Consider the following 16,824-nt stretch of genomic DNA (forward strand, 5'->3'; position numbering starts at 1 on the left):
GTTTCAAATCCTCGCTCCTTTGCATAATTCTTTTTAATTAACACTTCAAAGGTTTAAACGCCGGAGCCGTGTTATTTCCCTAACGAAGTTGCGCTGAACCTCCTCTACCCCCGCGCCCCCCCGGGTGCTGCCGAGGGCGAACGCGGGGATCGCGGCAGGGGACCGGGGCGCCCGTTGCCCCCTCCGCGTCCCACCGGTGCGGCGGGGGAAAGGGAAGCCGGCCGGGGCGAGCGGACGCGCGGGGACAGCGTCGAGCCCGGCCGCGGCAGGGTGAATCGCTGCCGTCCTCTCCCGCTGCAGCGACCGGAAGGCCGCGAAACGCCTGCCTTCCTCCCCAAATTGCGCTTTGCAAATGAAAACCGCGATCCGCACGCGATCCCGTTTGCTAACGTAACGCAGGCGCAGGACGGCGAGTGCGGGTCCCGTCGCAGCACCGCCCCGTCTCTGCGCCCAGCGGGATCCCGGCCTTGGGATTTGCAGGATCAGGGCCCTGAAGATCAGCGTGGCGCACGAACGCGGAAGAAGCTTCAGTTTTAATTCCTGCAAGTGCAGAAATGATTAGACACAACAAAATTGTATAATTAGGATTTAATAAGACACTGTCCCAGACATGCAAAAGAAGTAGGTTAGACAGCGGCCTTTGTTCAGCTACAAAAGACGTTAATTTGCAAACGCTCTTAATATTCATTTTTTGTTATTTAGGCTGATGTTTTGAAAGTCTCCGATAAAATGAGAAATCGGGACTACGCATTCCAGTTGCATTTCCAAGCGCAGGAATCTGGCTTTGATGTTCCCCTGGATAACATCTTTTTAGAGCCTTGACTGCATCAAATTAAATTCTGATTACTCTGATAGCGCAACGCAGCTTCCACACGTGTTCAGGTGACTTTTTGTTCTCAAAGGAAATTAGCTGTTTTGACGAGGACGCTTGTTAGATAACAGCGCGACGGAGGAGAAACACCCTTGCGAGAGCAGGAGCTCGTTCCCTGCGCATGGTTGAAGCACCGGCGCCGCGGTCGTAGGGCGCCGATTCAAGCCAAGGGACGGACACACCGGACACGAAACCCATCCCGCAGCGCCCATCGCAGGAGCCGGGCTGCCCGGCGCGGACAAGGAGACGCCTCCCAGGCAGATTTGAGGCCGGATCGCCTCTTCCGAGCCGCCCGCGGCGCGGGGCCGGGTCCCTCGTGCCGCAGCGATTCCGCGGCTGCCCTTGCGCGGAGCCGGCTCCGCTCCTCGGCTCGACGCTAGCACGAAAACAAAGCGCAAACGTTTGTGTTGGCAGACGCTGCCGCCTCCCCCACTGCGATTTAGGCATCTTTAAACTTCATGTTTTATTAATCTGCACCGCACGATTAACGGCACCGAAATGTTATGTCTGCAAACAAAGGCGAGCGCGGCGGCGTCATCCGCACGCGGTGCCAGGCGCTCGGGCCCTTGATTGTAAACACGCGCGTTAATGAATCGCACGGTGGAGCTGAACGAGGACGAAGCCGGGAGGCACCTGCCTGAGCACCTGCTCCCGCCTCCGCCGCGGCCCCGAGCCCCAAAGCTTCACCCCTGCCGAGGGGGAAAGGGGACGTGCCGGGGACACGGCGATGGCCGGGGCTGGTTTGCTCCTCCGGAGCTGCCGCCGGACACCATTGCCCCCGCGCTAGCAGCTCCAGGCTCTTTTAACCCGTAACGCTCACACACCTGGAAAAAACAAGCTAGCAGGACACCACCGACCTGCTCCACGGACCGTTTTACAGGTCTGAAATGAGGCGGCGTTGCCAATTTTCCTGGTTTTATTGCCAGGTGCTTGGACTTCTCCTTGGGCCTCGCTCTGGGACCAAGCCAACGCACACAAATCTCACACCGGCTCTTAAGACATAATTTAAAACCTCCTGGCAATCCGGGTGGCAGAGAATATTGTAAGAGTCCAGGGGGGAGGAAAAAAAAAGCCAGAAGGCAAGGAAAAAGAATCCCATTTTTCTCAAGTCCTCGCAACACGTTGTCCACCAAAGCAAGCTGGCAACACCGAGGAAACCCAGCCTTTCCGACAGCGTTTCGCCGTGGAGCTAAACCCCGGGAACAGCCCGACACTGGAGGAGGAGGAGGAGGAGGAGGAGGAGGAGGAGGGCAGCTACCGGCGAAGCAGGGCCACGGGCTCGCAGCGCAGCCGAGGAAGGTCCCAAGGACCCTCGGGAGCACGAAAAAAGCATCGAGGGTTGGATTAAAGGTGCCTGATTTTTTTAAGAAGAAATGCCCAGTTAGCAGCAGCCGCACTTCTGGCTATCAACCACTACAGGAAGCAGGCGGGAGCACGGGGACACCCCTGCTCCGGCAGCTCCGGAAGCCGAGGGCCGGGCTGCATGGGTTCAGGTCGGGAAAAAGCCTTGGACAAGGTCCTGCCACGGGGACTGCCGTGATTGTGCCATGTTCTCCATGGGCAGGACGGGGGAGACCAGCCTGCTCCCGCCACCACTTGCCCGGTGGGCTGGAGTCCGATGACGGAGACCCCCCCCCTTCCTCCCCCCGGCCATTCCCCCTTCCCCTCATCACGGCTTCCACCTCGACGTGGCCCGGGACCTGCTCCCCGTCACTCCCACGGCAAAACGCCCCCCGCGCGCCAGCGACAAGGCCCAGGGCCTCCCTCCCGGGGGGGGGGGGGGGGGGGGACAGCAGCACCGCGGCGCCCAGCTTCAGCCACAGATTTTATTGTTTAGTAACGAGCTCACCACACCAGCAAGCCAGGACAGGGGCGGATGGTACATGATTACACAGCTGGAGTCGTTACACAGAGTGAGATTTGTACAGCTTTTGTACAGAGGAAGAAATAAAACGAATCAAAATAACAAAATAGACATTAGCAGTCAAACCATTTTTTTGTGTGTTTTTTTTTTATCATACTAACAAAATCTGATAGCCAAAAAATGACTAAGCTACAAAATTGTAATACATACTGTACGGGTAAAAGGTTATCATCCATTTATACATCTAGTATCATCATCCTTATTCTGGTAACTTACACAAGGCCTATAGGATCTTAGTATATTAATAATTCCCTACAAGATAGCGTTGAACTGCTAAAGCTGCCGAACAACTGAGTACAGGAATTTTTAAGACTTCTGCAGTGTCATTTGCATCGTTTTGTTTTAATGAAACCCTCATGCATCTCTACCGAAAGCCAGAGGAACCGAGGGCGGCCGGGGGTAGGCAGCAGCTGTAAAGCCTTGGCTAGCAGCTCAGCACCCATGGGTCAGTATGGTACGAGCACGGTGCTGCCCCTCGCTCCAGGTCCAGGTCTCCGGATGCTCTAGGAGGGATAAAGCTAAGTCGCCATCCAAGCCTGGGTGATTTTTTTTTTTTTTTTAATTCCTTTAGCCAAGAGGATTAGAGAAGAAATCACCAAACTGGAGCAGGAAGTTTTCCTACCCAGCATGGGGACTTTATTCACCCGGTAACTTCTCAGCCTTCAGCAGAAAACCCTCACCAGCCACTGAACTAACGCAACTAATAGCGAGTCTAGTGCTGGTCTTGCCGCCGCCGTGCCAGGGATTCCTCTCTGGAGCAGCGGGAAGGGCAGGCTGCCGGGTCAAACCAGCTGCTGAGCAGGCACGCGGCACGGTGCTAAGTCCCGCTCGCCACCCTGCCCCAATCCTGCCCTTGCCCTGCCCTGCGAACGTTGCTCTGAGTCGCGCTCTGGACTCGGTTCCAGGTGCAAAGCCAGCACGGCACACAGGCGAGGAGGCAGCCCCCCGCCGCGGCTTTTGGGAGATCTAGTCAAGAAGAGCCAGGCTGAAGCTGAAGGGGGAGTAAAGGCACAAACAGGAACCAGTCCCTGACTGACAACAAGAGATGGGTGCATCAGTGTTTAATGCCCTTGAAACAAAATCTCCCCCCAAAGAATGAAGCCAGTTAGATCAAATATTGTGAAGTACTTTATACATCACCACATATAGGCAAAAATAGCAATTAAACTTACAAATAAATAGAGGGGCTGGGGAATCTTCTCCTCGTCCCTTTCCAGATTTCTCCCTAGTTTGGTCTCTTATAACCTAGGAAGGCCCCTGGCAGCCCTGCAGACGAGCAACCAGAGGCAGGTGTCCTGGGAACCCTACACTTGTGGAAAACCCTGGGGAAACCCTGGAATTGGAGACAGGCAGCACTGCAAGAAGCACTTGGCTTTATCCTGACTCTCCTGCCACTCAAGCCAGCTGGAGCTATAGCACTGATTTCTGAGTCCATTCAGGCCAACAGCAGCACTTAGGGGAACATCAGCCCCAACTTCTTAAGAACAGCAGCTCCCAGTTGAGATAGTCATTGTTCCAGCTGTAACAATGAACGCTCCCTCTGGGATTTTCCTAAGTGTATTCAGCTCCCTCCATCACTTACCAGAAGGCTTTTGGAGTCCACTCCTATGATGCCTTGAAAGTCCTAGCACTAGCCAGTGATTGGTGTCAGTCTTCCTGGTTATTAGTAAGAGCTGATTAAACACTTCCGCAAGACAGGATGGGGTCCCATCTGAATTATTTCCAGCTAGTTAGCTTCCCCACCCCTTTCCTCCTGCAATGAGCCAGACTTAAGCTATGTTTTCTGACCTGCTTTACTGCCCTCAAGTCACCTCCCTCCCTCTCTCACCATCTCTTTGAATTGAGGGGGGATGAGAGAGGATCAATCCTGCATCAAGTGAGCAGGGCCCAATGTTTTATCATAGTCCAGAAAGAGATTCAGCAACATCCTCCTCATAGCAGAATTAAAGCCATGAAAACCAAGTTTTTCCAAGCTTGTTTCTGGCTGCCCATCAAGTAAGAGCCTGGTAATCCACTAAGAAAAAGTAACACTGCTTCATAAAAAAAAAACAAACAGGGCAAGAAGCAACGAAGCTGACGTGCTGTGATACTCATTTGCCTTCGGTCTGGCTCAGATCTCTCAGCAGCCTCTTCTACCTTGTCCTCTTTCACAGATGCCCCATCCTAACAGATGAGCTCCTGAAGGATGGAAGAGTCAGGCACAAGGGGAAGCTTGGTAAAACATTGCTACTGCTCTGCCCTATGGTACTGAACGGTGAATTGGACTCTTTCATAGGATGCTATCTTATACCTTTAAGAGCATATTCTCCTCTTACTCCATCCTAATGTCCCTGGGGAACCATGGTGCAAAGACATAGGGAAGAGTAAAGCCTTCAGAAAAAGAAACGAGACCAAATAAACCATGTGCTTCCTTTGCAAGGCCAGACGGTACCCACGGAGTGGCCATGAGGAAAAAGCACCCCCCACCCGCTGCGCTGCACACTCACCCACCACAGGTCTCATGGGCAAATCGTGGTGCTTGCCTGGGCTTGCACTGCTCTGCACAGACCTAGAGCCTTGTAGGCCCCAGTCTTGGACTCCTTCTGCTCCAAAAGCTTGTATTTGTGTCAAGCACAGAGGATTTTTACACTCAGCAAACACGGACAGCCTCACATGTCTGTCCGGCTACAGCTAGTGAGCTCCTGTCCTGGCCAAGGCCTTTCTTTCACTGTCACAGTCACAGGGACAAACCACTAGTGCACAAACGCTCGCAGCTGCACATGAGCCTCATCCATCCCCGACAGCAGCGGAGGTGCATTATACCGAACAGCCAAGGATGGCTCTAGAGAACGGCCAGGCAATCCCAGGTGAGCTGTCCAAGCGAGCAGGCAGGGAGGGAACCATCTCCTCAAGGCATCTGTCCTGCGCTGACTGTGGGCAGCATGGAGCCCTGGGACCGGGCTGTCTACATCGAGCCTGACACCCAGAAAAAGACTAAGTACAATGAGCGCGAGTCAGGGAGACCAGGCTGGGCAGTCTGGCCACAGCCCAGAGCACCAGCAGATCTGCTCAGCGACCTCTCTGCAGGCAGAAAGGCCAACCACACCTGAGTGAGGTGCGCCTGCCCCTCCGAACTCAGAGCCACCACAGATCCTTCCCCAGACAGCAGTGGGTGAGATAAATGAAATAAATATCGCTTTGAAATCAGATTAGATACCACAACATGCTATTATACAAGTACTAAGTGAAGCCTCCATGTTCTAGAACTGAGACATCTTCTACACAGGCACAGAGGGAAACACTTCCCCACAACCCTGTCTTCCACAGCCTACACATACCACCATGAACAGTCAAGGCCAGCAGATTTCACTTGTTCGTGCAGTTCTTCAAGACACTGGGGTGGGTAAAAGGGGAGGGACAGACCTTGCGAAAATCGTGCAGCCCCTGGGCACGTGCTTTGGAGTTTAACACCACAAGCAAATCCCTTTGCAGTTCCTGCAGGGCTACTAGGACTCACTGACATTTCAGCCACCACACAAGGCAGCTGTCATCCAGACCATGTCAGCTGGTGGGAAAAGGGCAGCTCAAGCAATACAAATTCCACAGTCAAAATCAATACAGGTAAGAAACCAAACCCAGAGAGATCTTTCTGCTCCTCCTGGAACGATGGCTGTCTTGGAAAACTGGATTCCAGGATTGTCCTGATTATATCAGTTAGTATATTATAAACATTGTCCTGCTTTAAAGTGAAAATACTGTGTCTAGTCTTTAGGAGGTGCTAAAGCCAGATGCGGTATCGTTTTTCCTGACTGCGCACAGGAGCTGATACTGGTGTGAAATGATCCTCTTCACCTCTTCTCTATCAGAGCTTCTCCTGGAAGAAAAGAGACCTTGTTAGTGAAAATGGGGAACAGCACCTGATGCTCAGGAGGAAGCAGCAGCAGTTGGTCTCACACATCCAGAGGGATTAAAGGGGGCAGGCAGGTGGTCTTTATTTTTCCTGCAGAAATTGTAAGTCTGTAACCATCCATAACAATGATCCTCTTCCACAGCACTTCTCAATCAGTATCTGGAAGCACTTTACAGGGGTGTTTTTACAGAAGGGGAAACTGAGGCACAGAGTGGGACGGCCTCAGCAGACCAGGACTGGAGAACCCAGGCCCCCAAGTCCCAACCTCCTGCTCTGCCCAGTAAGCCACACTGCCTTCCTCCTCAGGTTGGCCATCCTGCCCATGCAGAAGCAAAGTCTGAGGCCACAGATCCTGCCCACAGATCCTGCTCTACATCATGAAAACAAGGGGAGATCAGGACAGCATGTCCTACAAATGACATCCAAATAAAGGGGATGGCACAGATCCGAGACCGAGCAGGTTCTAGATGGTACTGCCAGGAGAAGAGTCGTACAGGCACTGACCCAGTAGACCAAGGTGGGGCACCTGCTGCATCTCAGGGTACATCTTGCTAGCATCTTCCTGATGGTTTTGAATGGTTTTAAAGGTAAGGAGAGACTGTGGTGGTTGGTGGCAGCTCCTACAATAGCTAGGATCAGTCTCACATCCCTGCAGGCAGCACTGACTGCGGCCACAGTGGCTCTGGGGAAGCTGTTCCACCGCGCTTGGGAACAAGTGCTGCACACAAAGCCCCTTGTTCTCGCTGTGGGAATGATGTGGTCAAGCTTTGCTAGCCGAGCTGCCTCCATCCGAGACCTGCCCTCAGCACAGCAGGCAAGAAGTCACATACAGCAGTCATGGCTTTAAGTAATATTTTGCTCATAACCTACCTCCTGCTTGTGGGATTTATCCTGCTGGTGAATCCCGTTAGCAGACCCAGAATTTCCAACAGTCTGCAACAGAGAACAGACAATACTTACTTTAGAAAAGGGACACAGAAAGAGTCCAGCGCTCACCTGCAAGCGCCAAGATCTGGCAGGGCTGCTATGTTCTCCCGCAGCAGCCCAGCACGCAACAGCCGCTCCATGCTGAGAAAGCGGAATGCAAAATCCCACACCACTTTTGGCAAAAAGTTTCATAACCTCTGCATCCTGGCCCAATTCTCATGTGGGCAATTGTATCCTTTCCAGCTATAAAACATCCTTTGGATCTCCTTATGGACACAGACTTGCTCTTCACTTCTCATTCTCAAAGCCTAATAAACAAATCAGCAGCCAAGGGCAGAGTTGACTGCAAAACCTGGGACAATGAACATCAACAATGAATGTCATTCCCTGTTTCCCATCTCTGGGGACAAGCCTGGCAGGCAGGACAGGCTGTTGTTCTATCTTTAGAAAACGTAAGAACTTCAAACGTTTATAATGTTTCTTTGGCATGGATAATATGGAGTCCTTCAGCTTCAAAATGACAGTAGAACCAGCACAAACAAGGGAAGAAAGTCACAGCCTAAAGTCACAGCATGCCAGGTTTCAGCCGATGGGGCCCAGTGAACTGCTGGTGACAGGGAAGCCAGAAGTTATGGGCAGACAAGGCTGCAAGGTTTCAACCCCATCAACAGAGGTGTTCCAAGTACCCAGATTTCATTCTTGCTGTGGCCATGAAGGTGCATAATCAACTCTACAGGACAGAGGTTTAGTTTGGGCAGGGGAAGCCTAGACCCAAACCGAGCTCTGCTTTGAGAGCCTGAACTGTTTGCCAAGCAGCGAACCCCACCTGAATGGATGGCAAGAACACCACCACAGTAGCAGCTTAGCCCTGGGGTACTACGCCCACAATCACAGGTGATACTGCCCTGCACAAGGCCCGTATTATCCCTCGGCTGCAGCATGCTGTGTGGTGCGCACCAAGAAGCTATCAGATGATGGGAATTAGGCTTGAACTTTGGTCTCAATACATGGTCACGAGAAGGAACAAAGTGGTATGATTTGCTTGAAATGAAATAAAAATCTCTCAGAGCAGTTACAGCAAATTCTGAGAAAAGACCTGAATGCCAAATCCTTGTCATCTCCTGCAAGGCTGCAAGACCTGGCTCTCCCAAGACACGGAGAACACAGAGATCCTCCTCTTCCTTTATTACAGGACGACTACTTCGTAGCTGCAGACATGGAAACAACAAAGCAGCAATTACCTGACAACGAGACAGAGACATACAGCGCCATTATGCCCCTAACTCCTGCACCTCCTCATCTAATAGCAAGGCCAGGCATGCACATCAAGGACTCCAGAGCATACCGGCTGACTGAGCCCGCAACGGCAGAGCAGCGGCAGCTTGCGGTAATTAGATTTCCTTCTTGAGCACGCTGCGAAGTGAAGGCTTTGCAGACAAAGGGAGAACAATGCCAAGCCACATCCCCGGGCGACAGCTACTGCTGTGAGAGAGGAGATGAGAAGGCAGTGAAGAATGCGTTAGTGCTGAAACGTGCCTTCTAGAGAAGAGCCACCAGCTCCCAGACTATCACATCAGGATCCCTTTAGGCCAGCAATGTCCTCAGGCTCAGCCTGAAAGCCCCTAGTTAACAACTCCCCTTCCTAGGGGAAAGGATGAACAGACACCACGCTGAAACTAGAGAGTTTTGATCCAGACTTCCTTGTAATTCAGGAACTTCAAGTCTGACATCAATTGACATTAGAAGCCCGACTTCCCTTAATAATCTTCTATCCATGGCTTTGTACCTCTGCTTGCAGTTGAAGGCATAATACTATCTTGCTGTATCTCTAGGATTTCTTAGGCATGGAAGTGTCCAAGTGATACCTGGGTTAGATTAGTTGACCTCAAAGTCCCTTCCAACTTTCTTCTTCTCCTTAAAAGATTAGATGTTTTCTACAGTAAGGGAAGAAATAATCACCTGTGTCACCACTAGAGGGAATGCGAAAGGAAAGATTTCCAAGCTCTCAAGGGGTTTAGCATTAAAGCAAAGAGGTAAAAACTTTCCCCGCCCCTCCCAAAGCTTACAACAGATTAGAGTCGTCCTGATGCACTTTCATTTGACACATGGCAATTACAGCAAAAACTAAAGTCACTTGGGAGGTACCGACAGGATTATAGCACATCTTAGACTGCCACAAACCTGTCATCATGACCACAGCTGTGCTGTCTGGTGCTGGCAGGTGGCTGCTGCCACTGCACAGCAGGATACAGAGACCGTCTGCAGCACACGGCCCCTCGGCTGAGCCAGGACAGCTTTCAGGGCTGCGATTACCTCGCACCCTCCTCCTGACTGCTCCCGCCAACTACTACTGCAGTACGGACTGCATTCTGGAGCACCTACGCGCTCCGCAGAAGACTGTCATGGGAGGAAGAGAAGACGTGATAATCCACATTACCTGCCACGATGTATCTACACCTACATCAGGGTAAACAAACTCTACGCTCATCTGCATCTAGTGTTTTTTTTTTCCTGTACAATCCTACAGTGTCTGCCTCATTGTGAATTGTAAGAGAAAGACATTTTTCAGCTATGAATTTAAATAAGTATCAGATGAGCACTGGAGCATCTGGCTTCTGAAAGCCATGACCTGACTGCAGGCCCAAGAGAAAATACAGAGAAAAAATATACAGAGAGAAAAAAAAAAAAGCTTGGCATAAGAGGCAGGTCACCCCACAGGTAAGAGACAGAAAAGGCCAAACACGCCAAGAGACATCAAGCTTATTGACATCAAGCCTCTGTTTTCACAAGGAAGGACATGACCTTCCTAGCAAAATATTAGGAGCTGTTTTGCTTTTCTCAGAAGAAGCAAGAGGAAACTGGAGGAAGCTGGGAAGGGAAGACAGCAACTGGAGTGGGAGCACTCAAGGTCCAGCAGCAAACCTAGATCAGGCAGAGATACCTCCAGGAGCTGCTAAGAGAAATGAAAAACCTTTTCCCAGAGCCACCTCCAAAGTCTGTGCTTAAGGACTGCAAAGAAGTAATTCTCTCAGCAAAGAACAGAGATGACAAACCCTTAACTTTCACACATTAAAGTGATTTTAAAGGACACTATCAATTAGTTAAAGAATGTCATTGCTTGCAATTTATTTTGTTTTGAAATCCAACAAGAAAGTCATATTTGTCTCTTCAGAAGCCTATCTGAAAACAGTTACAGCACTTTCTGAAGAACTCATCAGGCCATTATTTTTCTCTTTTTAGAGAGATAAATAAAGGTCTGTATGTACATGCTTACATTCCTTCCTGGGGCAAGGAAATGCAGCACTTTCTAGGTGAACTTAAATTCTCCTCAAAACCCCTCCAGGAACTCTGTGCTTGTAGTGTAAAGATACGCATACACCACAACATATGCATCAAGGAGCACAGTTACTCACATTGCAACTTTCCCAAAACATCACATTTAGTAACTGTTCTTTCAGAGTGCAAATGGATTCGCAATGACCAAGTAGCAAGTCTTGTGAGTTTTAAGCTACACCCAAAAGAACGAAGTCTTGCAAGGCTGTTTCCAGTGAAGGTAAAAGGACCCAGCTGACCACGTCACCTCCTACAGCACAGGGCAAGATCCCAGGAGACTGCTCACAACAGGAGACCGTCGAGGGCTGAGCGACAGGGGAAACAACAGCAGATGCTCTACCTGTGTTTTCTCCGAGGAAAGCCTCATCGCTTCCATGAGCTTCTCCATCTGATGGCCCTGCTCCAGCGCGTTGCGCAGGACATCCTCCGTGCTGACGAGCCGGTGCTGCAGCCGGATCACTTCAGACTCTGACGAGGGATCGATCAGGGAGTATCGTCTCTGATCTGTTACTGATTTTTCCTTGTCCTTCAAACAGCAAAGTGAAAATAGGTGCATGTCAGATTTAAAAACGATAACTGTAGAAACTAAGGGGGTTACAAATCCACAGTAGCTAATACAACTTTATTTCGATTTCAACAGTAGATGGGGTCAGAGCACACCCTGTGAAGACACTTTTATCAAAGGCAACAAACAGCAGCTCCAATTTGTTCCAAGCAGAGCTCAAATTATTCACATTTCAACCACTGGAGGACGCTGAAGTACACAGGAATCAGAGGACACTGTTCTTACTCATTCTCTGATCTAGGAATAAGCAATGTGGGGTAACTGGCAGACCTTCAATTTTTTCCAACAATTTTAGCCCTATTTAGCTATGGATCTAAATCCCATGAGAACAGGACAACACTGGAGAAGGAGATGGACATTTCATGCTTAATGAGGTGCCTGCTAAGCTAGGCCACAAGCTCACAAGCACAGTCAAGGAAGCTCCCCTAAGACAGTAACATGAAAAAAGCATCAAGACTTAGCTTAAAGGCCATGGGAACAGGACAGGCATGTGCCTGTGCCTTGATGCTTCCCAAGATGATGGTTTCCATGGTCTGTATGCGGCTGGAGACGCACAGCCAGCCCCTGAACTTGGCCATCATTTTCAGCAGTGACTGAAAATTTCAGGCATCTCCATTTTCAGGGGCCCAGGGGAAATCCAAAGCTGGCATGGCAAACAGAGGCAACTGCTGCTTCTTCTCCCAAACACCCTGAACCCCTCTTGGCTCATCCCACCTACCCCTGGAGCAACACAGAGCCCTCCCAAGCCCAAAGCCAGAAGGGTTTGCTCACCAGCACAACCAGCTTCTCCCGCAGCCCTTTGATGTCATCTTTGAGCTTCTGCTCCTTCAGGCGCCACTCAGCTTTGTGCACCTCCCGGCTCAGGTCCCGCTCTGGCCCTGGGGAGTGCCGGTTCGCCTCCAGCAACAACGCTCTCAGCTCATTCAGACTCCTGCGAGAAGCAGCACAGGAGAGCAAAGGTGTTTGCAGGGGCTGTACACCACTGGCACTACAGCGTCCAACCATGCTCCCCTCCCACCTCAGCTAGAACCCACCCAGAGAAAGACCCCTCAGCAAACCTGGCCCAACTCCCACAGCTCTGGGGGCTTCAGATGCCCCTCTCCTTCCCACTGTGCTAGCTTTAGAGAGACCAGCGCCTGCACAGGACACCGCAGTTCAGACAGCACAGCAGCCAGCTCAGATGGCTTGTCGATAACTTCTTTCCACCCCTACGTGGGCACCAAGTTGTGCCTTGAAGGTCCTGGTGAGCAGTGAAAGGGCAGTGCCTTCCGTAATCCATAGCCCAATTCGAACCAAGTGCCCACATGAACATCTTTAAACAACTCAAAAGCCGGGGACTGGATTTCAACAATTTAGCCCGTAGATTTCTTTTGGCAGGAAGTTACAGCACTCAGCAAACACACACTCATGTGCACTCCCCAGGTCTGTCTGCGGTTCCTGACCCTGCAGCCTCTGTCCGTCCAGCCTGCACACTGACCTCTCCTTCTTGAGCAGCTCCTGGCTAATCAGCACCAGCTGCCCTGAAGCATCGTGTGTTTTCTTGGTCAAGGCTTCCAGGTCACCCTCCAGTCTCTTCTTCTCCTTTAACACCAAATCTGCCTTCTTCTCTGCATTTTTGCATTTATTTTCCAAAGCTGAGAGAAGCAAAGGATACAGGGAGGGGGGAAAGAAAGGTCACTTAGTCCTTGACTTGTCTTCCAGTCCTGCTTTCTTCCTTCTCTCATCCCAGTCTAACTGCACTTGCCTGGTTAGGTCTCCACAGCTGTGCATAGCAGCCACAAAGGCTTAGCAACACTCTGGGTCTGGCCCTATTTAAAGGGAGATCTCAGAAACCTCAAACCCAGCATTTATTTATTTTTCTATTCCTTTTGGCTTCTAACATTCAATAGGTCCAGATCCCTCCCCGCAGGATACAAACAGCTTTTACTGCATTTGTTTTGACCTCCTGAAAAAAAAGACTGAACTCCTAAACACACGTTTACCAGCGCTGCCTACTAACAGACAAGCAGCGTCGTGTTTTATGCACGCACGTTACTAGGCCACGTGAGCGCTTGGGCCCTTGTGCAACAGAGAGGTACAAGGGACAAGCATGGAAATGCCTAGTTCCCACCAGCGCTGGATTAGGGAAACTTACCACTTACTTGGGCCCTTAGAGCTTCGGTCTGGGAGACCAGCGACGACACCTCCTTGTCTCTTTTACTCAGCTTGTCTTGGAGGTCTTTAGGAGAATGAAAAGAGGAAAAGACTAGGATTAGAAGCTTGGAAAATGCCTCCTGCAAGTCCGGAAGGTATCGACTGTACGGCAAGGCAATCCACCATCCAGGCATTGGGAGGCAAGATATATAGCTAGGAAGCCGTATCAGACAGATGTGAGATAGCAACTGCAAGGGGAAAAAACCCTCCAAGAATGAAATGTTAATAAGAAAAAACACAGAAAGGAACTTTCAGCACATTTCCTTGTGTTACCTACCACACTGGAAGGGAGAGATTTTAAAGACATCCCCATGCTCAAACGGAGCCCTAGACTTGAAGTATGATGCTTTTATGCCCAGGTCTGAGCTGGCTGTCTTTAGGACATCCTATCCATGGTTTATTCAAGGAGGAAGCTACATGCACATGGACCGAGCGGCCACTTTAAGAGCCGTGACTGCTGGCAGGTAATGGAAGAGGGAACAGGATCTAGGTCTCACATTCTCCCTCATTACTCAGGAATCACTGCCAATCAACATATAATTTGGTATAATGTGTGTCACCCTCTACCTGCAAAGACAGCAATGAGACAAACTGAAATAGGGCAAAGCATCTCTGCCCGAACCCGTAAGCAGCTGGAGTGACACTCAACTAACCAGAGTCTCTATTAAGTGAAATTTAAGCCCCAGAAACCTCCATTTAGACTGCTACATCCTCAGCAGGACTTTAAAAAGGTCTTTGCAGGAAACAGGCTCCTTAGAGGTGAATAACTGACAAGAAAAGCTATGTCACTGCAAGCCACACGCTATTCAAAAATAGAAGTGGCAAGCTTAGTGCTTTAGAGATCACCTTTGTGATCTACACAGGCAAGGCTTTTTTTGTTAAAAAAACCCAAAAACAAAAAAACAACCCACTCCCCCCAAAACACACACATACCCCCCCTAAGGAAGAATGAGGAAATATAATACAGCCTCCCAGAAATGAGCACAAGGAAAATTTGATCTGGAAGCACCTTACACTGCTTGGAATAGCCCTGAACCCTTCAGAGACAACCAAAATCACACGCCATGCACAGTGAAGCAGGAGGACATCATTGCCAACAGAGACCGTCGGGGCCAGTTCTGCTGCTGCTCGGATCAGGGGTTACGGCTTTCCCTCTTTACGAGGGGGGCCGACTGCAATTCAGTTTCAAAGCCACTTTATACAAATTTTCCAAAGTGTATAAATTCAGGGCTTCATTGCAAGGATAGATTTGATTTATAGTAAGTTCAATAAAAAAAAGCAACCTCCATTATTTTAGCCAATCATCTTAATATCTGCCATTAGCAGTACTCTCCTAGGAAGAAATGACACTCAGTGGACTGGATTTTACCTGCTGTGGGATGGAAGTGTGCCCGTTTCCCCAGATCTGTCTCCACCCCACACCATCTGTGCGGTGAGTGTGCAACACCAGAATAAAAACACCCTCCCCTGCATTTGCTCAGCTAGCTTAGAGGGGAGAAAAAGCCAGACTACAAATGCCATCTCGCAAAATAAAGAGATGAAATGATTTCCTAAGCCCCTTTCCGCAGGGCTGTCCCCCCTGCGGGAGCAGAGAGGCAGACGAAGGGAAGGCACACGAGTCGCTACAACAGGCTGTTCCAAGACAAAGACAAAGTTTCATACCTTCCATGGTCTGCTTCATCTTTATCTTTTCTTCTGAAATATCATTAGTTTCAATCATCTGAAATAAATTAAGATATCAGACATATACCAGTCCTTTACCCAGCGGTTCAAAACAAAGTCAGCAGCCACGGACTGAAGCCCCATCCAAAGCAGTAGGTGTGTAACCAGCATCCAAGTTATGATGTTTTAGTATTTCGAGAGTCAAAGGAACATCCATCTTGGAGGGAAACAAAAGCTTTTGAGGAATCACTTCTACAGTTAAGTATTACTGAAGGTAAACTGGTATTATCCGAGTGCCCACACACAGCAGCCAGCGGAGCACAACGGTGAGACTCCCTCAGGAGCGGGAAGAGACCAGACTTTCCCCACAAGCTCTGGGTCCAGCGTCCAAGCACCCCGAGCGTGCACACAGTGATGGAAGAGCTGCTCTGCTTTGCACCAGTCTCCGGTAGTTAATCAGGACACGTCTTCAGCAGAGACAAAGGGTGCAAACGGCTCTTTAGCATTCAACTCGAGACCTATCAGACAGCCAGTTCTTCAGCTTCCAAAAGATCTAACTGTGCCCAGAGTTATAAAAAAGTTTAAGAAAATGCTGGTCCAGAGAGAGGATTCTGCCTTCTCCCCACCCTCTTTTGTCTAGGCTGCAGTGAAACGTATAAGCCAGAGACCACGGAGCTCACAGCCTTGGCAGCACAGTTTAACTCAGCCAGCAACAGGGGTATATTAGACCCCCGATCAGGCACCGCTCCGTAAACGCATGCTCCATGTGTGCCGTCACCAGCGTTGCAAGTTCCCCACTCAGAAAAGGGCTCAAGGACGTCTTTAGCTTGACTATAACTTCAGCGAAGCTTAAATTTAGAAAATATTCTTTTCATCACACACAAATGCTTTGTGTTTAGGTAGCAGCCCCATTGCACCCTGGAGTAACGCAGAGCCACCCAGAGGTCCCCCATCTGCGGAGGCCTGTGAACATGCACAGGCTTAGTGCTGCGAGACTGCTAACGGGACAACGCTGCCCCAAAACATTAATGACACCAGTAAAACCACTGCAAGCATTCAGCACAACAAATGTTGCTGGAAGCCTCAGAAAGGGCATGAAGACCGACTACCTTCCTGCTTTAAAGTGACAGTGCCATGAGAAAGGGAGACAAATGGCATCAAACCAAAGCAAGCTCAGCCTCCACGGGGCCCAAGAGCCACGACAGCAGTATGACAGTGTGGGGGTGCTCTCAGCGGCATCAGTATCAGTCCTTTCGTATTTGTATCTGCTGTTTGGACACCCACCAGAAGCACTAGTCGTCATCCAGTTGGGATTCCTGCCATTTGCATCCCTTCTTATTTCCCCCCTCCCAGGAAATCCTACATTGCACCTCTCTAAAGCCAGTGCAAATGATGTCCCAGGGGAATCCCAAAGAGCCTAGAGAGAATTGTGACCACATTGCACAACCCCTGAACCAAGG

General features: G+C 50.2%; 1 protein-coding gene across 3 annotated transcripts in view; it reads right to left on the reverse strand.

Moving 5' to 3' along the window:
• Positions 1-2,683: 2,683 nt before the first annotated feature.
• The window catches only part of CLIP2 (CAP-Gly domain containing linker protein 2), an 89,005-nt gene continuing 74,864 nt past the window's right edge, over positions 2,684-16,824 (reverse strand). The window contains exons 10-16 of one of the 3 annotated variants that reach the window (XM_067309591.1): positions 15,365-15,422; positions 13,644-13,727; positions 12,987-13,143; positions 12,281-12,440; positions 11,285-11,470; positions 7,555-7,617; positions 2,684-6,648 (exon numbers count right to left, since the gene is read on the reverse strand). In XM_067309591.1, the coding sequence (XP_067165692.1) occupies positions 6,637-6,648; positions 7,555-7,617; positions 11,285-11,470; positions 12,281-12,440; positions 12,987-13,143; positions 13,644-13,727; positions 15,365-15,422 (720 nt within the window). In that variant the 3' untranslated portion in view covers positions 2,684-6,636. Of the gene's footprint in view, positions 6,649-7,554; positions 7,618-9,035; positions 9,094-11,284; positions 11,471-12,280; positions 12,441-12,986; positions 13,144-13,643; positions 13,728-15,364; positions 15,423-16,824 lie in introns of those variants that run through there. The other 2 variants (XM_067309592.1, XM_067309593.1) reach the window with 2 other exon arrangements.

This window comes from Apteryx mantelli, chromosome 22, assembly GCF_036417845.1.
Source record: "Apteryx mantelli isolate bAptMan1 chromosome 22, bAptMan1.hap1, whole genome shotgun sequence".
NCBI lineage: Eukaryota > Metazoa > Chordata > Aves > Apterygiformes > Apterygidae > Apteryx > Apteryx mantelli.